Below are 7,752 nucleotides of genomic sequence, written 5' to 3' on the forward strand. Positions count from 1 at the left end.
CCTTCATGAACCTCGCTACTGAGAAATGTCATGTAGCTTTTCAGCTGCGAAACTATTTTACTGATAAATTCGCGGTGCAGCGCTGACAAGAAGTTTCTGTTCGCGTCTCCGCGTGTCTGCACTGTGTGTGTGTCTGTGAGAGAGACTGGGAGAAAGAAAGCGTGATTTCTGTAGCCTACATAAAAAAGGTGGAAGACATGGAAATAGTTTGTCATTTTTTTACCCTATTGTTTGTTATATTTATTTGCTCAATGTCTTGAGCAATGCGTAAATCCGGCCCTGTTAGACAGCAATGGGAAGTTATTACAAACACTCGATGGTGGTTTAAAGTGAGTTTTGAGTAAAAGCGGAATATAAATCTTATTTATTCTTATGTAGCATGATGCTACAGTTTGCATGAATGGTCACATAACACGCGCTTTCGGTCGTGTAACGTTAGTATGAACGGACATCTGCATATGATCGGAACTCCACGCAGCTCCCGCGCTACTCTATACTGGTGGTATTACAGTACCACGAGAGCTAAAGAGAGCAGACTGCTCCGTGCGCTTTCGAATCGCTCTCGCGGATAATCGATCTGTGCCGCGCCTCTAGTCGAACACACCGGCTAGTGCTGCAGGCTTATTGGCTCACTGACGCTGATGAGATTAACCCCTTAGGTATCGAAATTTGGTACCGAACGACAAGACGTTTTTCGATACTCGATGGTATCGAGGCAATTCGGTCGGTGCCTAAAAAGTATCGAACTCGATACCCAGCCCTATATATATATACATACTGTATATAAAATATACTATGTACAGTAATATATGTCACTACTGAAATTTTTTTTTTTTTTGTCATTTAAAGTTTATTGTTTTACACCAGTTGCTCTCAACCAGGAGGTCGGGAGTCTCGGGACCCACCTCCAGGGGCACCCAATAAGTCTTAAAATTATTCAAATTTAGTTATATTAAAATACTCTTAATTAAATGCTAAAACACACACACTGATTTGCACAGTATTTATGTATGCTGTGTATTTTTATGATTATAAGAATCCTTGCTGTTAGATCAGATGTTCCACCCTGCAAAAACCCATTTCAGGTCAATTTCTAATGATTGACGGGGAGGTTGGCATTAAACGCAAACAAACACACACACACAGACAAACAAACATCTCTATCTTGGTGCTAACTGAATAGTCATACATTCCTTGGCCTTTAAATGGAGGTGGAAATGAGCCCTGCGTGATGCATGTGACCTTTACTGACGTCCAAAGATGAACACACACATATACACACTATTACAAAAACCTCTCACACACATAGTCATTCTTTGAGCTATAAATCAGCCATAAAGAATCTCTTTTTCACACACAACATAACTGCAGAAAACTGATATGTCTCTTAACCTTTTTAGATGTTGCAAAAAATGTAATCAGGTGTTTTTTGCTAAAGGTTAAAAGTGAGGAACGGTGACTCTGAAAAGTCTGTAAATAGTGCCAACTGCACTGGCCTTAAATGACACAGCTGTGCCTATGTTAGATTGATTGCCAAGTATGAATAAACATGCATTCTAAAGCCAACCCATTAGCTTCATACAAAAACAGGCTGCATGCAAAAAGGCAAACTATACAGCGATAGTCTATCCACACAGAAAAGTCCAATCTGATGCCTTGAAGGCACACAATGGTGTAACTAACCCACAAACAAAAGGATACAAAACACACATACACACACACACAAAGAGAGTAGCATGTGCTGCCTAGAAAACCACAGCAAGAGGGAAACCACAGGCAGGGTAATAACACTAAGACTGCAGCATTTCTGACTTGCTGCCAAATAAACGGATGTAAAAAGGAAAGGAATTTTCCCTCTCCTCTCCCTCTCTCCTGAACCTCTGACTCTGTGGCTAACTTCTGCAGAGCTGGTGTGTGGATGGCTATCCTAAACCTGGAGGTTTAAAAGTTCAGATTTTTCTTTGACTAAAAGCATGTTTACAGTCTGAGACTGCAATTCCAACAACTCATACCTTAAGTGCACTCAAGTAGGTTATGTTTTGTGGGAAATCTTGTGAGAATTCTTGTGTTTTGAGAATCTTTTGAGTGAGGGGTTGGACAAAAATAAACAGCATATAGAATTCGTTTATTTACTATAGATAAGATAAATACAGAATGTCAAGAGGTTAGAGGATGTCGAGAGATTGAGAACGAGGATAAAGAATGAGAAGATTATAAAATGAAGTCATAGAAATTAAAGAATATTAAAGCTATAGTGTGACTCGTGAGGTTGTAAAAGTGTCGCAGAAACTGTTGAACAGCTTCGGAATAAGGTTATACTGGCTACAGAATTCTTAAGTGTTTCGAGAATCAAGTTATTAGAGATAAAACCAAAAATTTTGCCAATACCCAATGGCATATATTAAAAATTCTATACAATTTTATCTAAAATATCACAAACAGTTACAGGTCATTTTGAGGACAAAATATGATAAAAGGTATACTATAGATTGTTGAGAGGCTACAGAATGAACCTATAGAGATTATAGAATATTGAGTGGTTTTAAAATGATAAACATTTGAGAGCATATGGAATGATGTTATACATAATTTAAGAAGCTAAAGATGGTTATAGAATGTTGAGAGGTTTTAAAATTATAAACTCTTGAGAGGATATACTGTATAACAAGATTACACAACTAAAATTTTGAGAGGCTATAGAATGAGATTAGAGAATGTTGAGATGTTTCAGAATATTTAAGACAGAAAATGAGGTTATAAAAGCTGTAGAGTATTGAAACGGTTGCTTAAAAGAATGAAGAGAGGAGATTGTGGGTTTATGGAGCTGGAAGAAGGGAGGACAGTATAAATAAGTGAGAGAGGAGAAAGAAGATGAAAGAGGGAGGTGTGTGTGATGTACACTGGTAGCTGCTAATGAAGTGAGGCCTCAACACACTGGAATGTGCTGGACTCAGCCGACTGGACGTCCAGTCCAGACTCAACAACAACACACAAAGCACCTCATTTACCCTGCACACATAAATCTAGCAATAAAAGGTAAACATTTATCACAAACTGCAAGTGAATGCATCGATAAAATTCTTCAAATGTTTGAGAGTGTGCGTATGTGTTGGTTAGACGCCTCGTCTGCGCCTCTGCACACAGCCACAGTGAGGCACTATCACATGACACTTTTGACTGTCCACATGCCTGGAAAAGGAAAAACCCCTGTGGTTACTGACCTGGATACAGCTTAAACACTTACTAGGAGTTATACTGATATAAGAAGATCTGATCCTGGATCAAGCCACTCTGAGCGAGTCAAACAGGGTGTGTCAGTCAATTTTGTCTGTCACGGGTGACAAAACTCTCAAGTCTGCCAAACTCTGCTGACGTCAACTCGCATCACGCCAGCTAAAATAAACAACACACACATAATCAGAGGCTACTGGTGGATTTCACCACTGTGCAGATGCTCTCCCTCTGTATATCCTGGTCACATCCTCTAGGTGTGATGTTTTAGAAATCCAAATGGTAGTTTCACTATAAAGGTGTGACCACATTAGTGAAATTTGGCTACATTTTGTGGGCAAAAAAGGCCTATTGTCTACTGTCAATAGTGTAGCGATGTACAGTACGAAGCACAGCTCACACAGAAATCACTTTCAAACCAATGCAGCAAATTTGCAAGACAAACTGAACAAACTGTACAAAACAACCAGGACTTCTATTGAAATTACTGGATTTCACCTGCGAAAATTTGCTGAACAAAAACTTCTCTTCCGTCAAAATGGAAGTTTCACTGTAAAGCCTTTGTTTTTTATGCATACGTTGGCATTAAAAATTGCGGGTAACTTTAAATCTCCTCACACAAGCACTTGTCAATGCGGGCATCTATGGTTTTTACCAGAGTTTGTTGTTGTTCTTGTTCTGTCTTTGAAACAACAGCTTAGGCCAGTGTTGCCACATTGTGGACATACTAATTAGTGCAAAAACATATGAGCATACAACATATGCATACAATGGTAAAAGTGACCACACCCGAAGTTAGCATATATGCATTTGTCTGTGTCTGTGTCAACAACATGGCAGTTTCACTAGAAAGGTGCAATCACATTAGCAAACTTTTGAGGGCAAAAAATATGTCCACTGTTCTTTGTCAATATAGTAGCAGTGTATGAAGCACACACAGAAGTTAGTTTTAAACTGAGCAGTTTTCTGTTAGTTAAAGTGATGATTTTGCATAACAAATTGAACCTGATATGAAGTCTGCGAAGTGAAATTTTTGCCCTCATGCAAAATTCTTGATTGCGTGGATTGATTCCTATGACTGGATTTTGTCTATGAAAATTCGCCAGACAACGGTAAATGTTACTGCTCTTTAAGTCAGCATATGTGTATGTCTGCATACCTTCGGACGACGATTTTGAGAACCCTGTAAGAACCTTTGATGAGGATGAGAGCTTCTTGACGGGAGCCGTAGAGAGCAGAGCCGTTAATGTTCACCAGTTCATCCCCCACTCTCAACTTCTTACACTGAGCTGCCTTTCCTCCCTCTTCTATCTTTAGGAGAGACAGAGAAAAACAGTTTAAGGTTAAATATTAAATGTATATATACGTGTCATATACATTCACACACACCACAGAGGGAGGTCTTCTGAAGAAAAAAGGCCATTATAACAGATTCTTTTCTCCTGTCAAAGAGGACTTGGAGGTTAAATTCTTAAATCAGAGAAGCACACACACTTGACAGAACTTGCTTACACATAAGCACGTTTACCCACACGGCCTTGTCCATTTAACATGTAACCACTTCCTCTTTTAAAAAACGCAGAACAGAGGGGTCAGAAGTCAAACATACATTCAATGTATACAGCCATTCATCATACACACAATACCAAGTTATTCCATTAGGGACCCTCCTACATAAAATAGGACAAAGGGTCAAAGATCAGCTCCAAAGCCACGTAATTCCCATACACAAAATATTAGCCTAGTCAAAACATACACAATCACACTTTCACTCAGTCACGCACATATAAATCTCAGCTTCCAACATAAACGCACACCTTTCATATTAGGCAGACACATGCATTACAGAGTATCATATTCATTTTTAGGTCTTACATTAGAGCCCATTTCTCTTTAAACAAATCCTACCATAAAAGCACACAACTAATGCCACAAAGCCTTCAAATTGAAGTCACATTTCTCTTTTTAGTGGCTACCGTCATGGTGCAAACCAGGGGATTCAAACTATAGGCCACATTCGGCCCGAGAAATAAATTTTTTCTCTTTTTTTTAAAGATTTATTTTCGGCGTTTTTGCCATTTATTGATAGGATAGTAGTAAGACAGGAAGCGAAGTGGGAGAGAGAGGGGGGATGGGATCAGGAAAGGTCCGCGAGCCGGGACTCGAACACGGGACGCCCGAAGCGCAATGGCGCTACATGTCGACGCGCTGCCCACGAGGCTATCGGTGACCGAGAAATACATTCTTACTAGAGTGTTAACAGTTTACCAATATACAGTATATATACACTATAAACACAATAAAGGAGTGTTTCCTTTCATAAATTCCTCAAATTATAAAATGGTTCATCATGAAATCTAATTTAAATTTAAAATAGTTGTTTAAACAGAGAATGATGCTTGGAATGGGTAATGGGTTTGATTCCCAGGGAATGCATGAATGCAAATGTCACTTTGGATAAAAGTGTCTGCCAAATGCATATTTGTAAAACTAAAGAAACCATAAAAAGTTCAGCATGCAATGTGATGTAACATCAGACTATTTTTTTCTTTATTTTGCAGCAGAACCAGTAAACATACTCCAAAGTAAAAAAGTTGCTAAATACACATGCAATCATTTTGCAACAAGTGAGCCCCTGTGTTTCAATAATGAAACCAAATCTTACTGAAACATGTTCACACTTTACCATTTTGTAAGAATCATCCAATGCTAACTGCCGGTCTGCATTGCAGAGTAAACAGATGCACGTGTTGTGTGTGAATGTGTGTATGCGGTGAGCATTGCAGGAATATTTGAGTGTGGTTTTGGAGGAGATCAAAGACAGAACGTGTCCAGAGGGGCACAAAGGGAATATTAATGCGGCCGGAATAAAATGCTCGGTGGGGTTCATACTAGTGGTCGACCGATATATCGCTAAGGCCGATATATCGGCCGATATTTGGCATTTTTCAAATATCGGCATTGGCCGATATGTCTAATAAACATCTAATTTCAAAAACCTTGCAAACTTAGTCGTATCCAGTTGTGAGATCTTGTGAAGTGTGCATGTGTATCCTGCATGATCGTGTGTTCTCTGCGTGATGGCGATCCATGTGAATTGAATGCGGACTGGAGGAGAGTTCAGCTTCAGTGGAGACGCGCGATCGACAAACTTTAAACTCGTGATTTTAAATTATGCTGCGCTTCATGCATTTGCCCACTGCCATATTCATGTCATTTCCACTGTGTGCTGTATGTAAAATGAGTGTTACCTTAGCTTTATTTGAAAAAATATGATTCCCAATGCACACAAACTTCCCAGAATACTGAGCGCCCTGTTGTTTACAATAGTTTTTACTTCCTTTTTAATTATATTTTTATTAAATATTTATTTATTTGTGAAAAATACTTTATCATTTAAAGTATAAGTATGCTTATTTTACACATTTATTTTTTAATCTATTTTCAAATGATTTCAAATTTCTTAAATATGAATTAAAATAAAACAATATCGGTCGACCACTAGTTCACATACTTCACCAAATATTCAGATTTTGTCTCATAAGCAGGTCCAGACACAATCTGGAGATGTTTTTGCATTTTCTGTGCTAATCTTGGGGGAAAATCTACAGAAATCTGAGAAATGAATTTAGACAGGATAAAATGTTTAAACAGACCTGAGAATACCCAGTACCTGAATGCATAATCAAATAAGCCAACATATTTAATAACCCGAACACGCAGGAAGAGCTTTGTGAATAATGGACTTTCTGATTCTGTGGAAACCTGAAGAGCTCAGAAGCTGTCCGCTTGTCAATTTAGGTGACCTGAAAGAGCAAACACTTCGAAGAGACCAGAGATGTTTTTGAGACACGGAAACAGAGGAGAAGATCCAGACAGACAAATAAAAAACTAAAAAAGTGATTTCTGCATGACTGAAAGACTCTTTGAGGACTCAGAACAAGGGTTCCAGGAAAGACCTCATAAATGTCTTTTGGATAACTTTTGATTCCACTTTAGCATATGTGACCCTGGACCACAAAACCAGTCTTAAGTCACTGGGGTATATTTGTAGCAATAGCCAAAAATACATTGTATGGGTCAAAATTATAGATTTTTCTTTTATGCCAAAAATCATTAGGATATTAAGTAAAGATCATGTTCCATGAAGATATTTTGTAAAATTCCTACTGTAAATATATTAAAACTTAATTTTTGATTAGTAATATGCATTGCTAAGAACTTCATTTGGACCACTTTAAAGGGTCATATGACGTGGCTAAAAAGAACATTATTTTGTGTATTTGGTGTAATGGAATGTGTTTATGCGGTTTAAGGTTAAAAAAACACATTATTTTCCACATACTGTACATTATTGTTGCTCCTCTATGCCCCGCCTTTCTGAAACGCGTCGATTTTTACAAAGCTCATCGGTCTGAAAAGCAAGGTGTGCTGTGATTGGCCAGCTATCCAGAGCGTTGTGATTGGCCGAATACCTCAAGCATGTGACAGAAATGTTACGCCCCTTACCACATTGTGATG

The 7,752-nt window shown here is 38.4% G+C and overlaps 1 protein-coding gene across 1 annotated transcript in view; it reads right to left on the minus strand.

Annotated features, from left to right (window-relative positions):
- shroom4 (shroom family member 4) overlaps positions 1-7,752 on the minus strand; it is a 50,755-nt gene that overhangs the window by 20,417 nt on the left and 22,586 nt on the right. The window contains exon 2 of the mRNA XM_016554191.1: positions 4,391-4,542. Coding sequence (XP_016409677.1) covers positions 4,391-4,542 — 152 coding nt within the window. The remainder of the gene's footprint in view (positions 1-4,390; positions 4,543-7,752) is intronic.

Source organism: Sinocyclocheilus rhinocerous, unplaced genomic scaffold, assembly GCF_001515625.1.
Source record: "Sinocyclocheilus rhinocerous isolate Xijiao unplaced genomic scaffold, SAMN03320098_v1.1 scaffold105, whole genome shotgun sequence".
In the NCBI taxonomy this organism is placed as follows: domain Eukaryota; kingdom Metazoa; phylum Chordata; class Actinopteri; order Cypriniformes; family Cyprinidae; genus Sinocyclocheilus; species Sinocyclocheilus rhinocerous.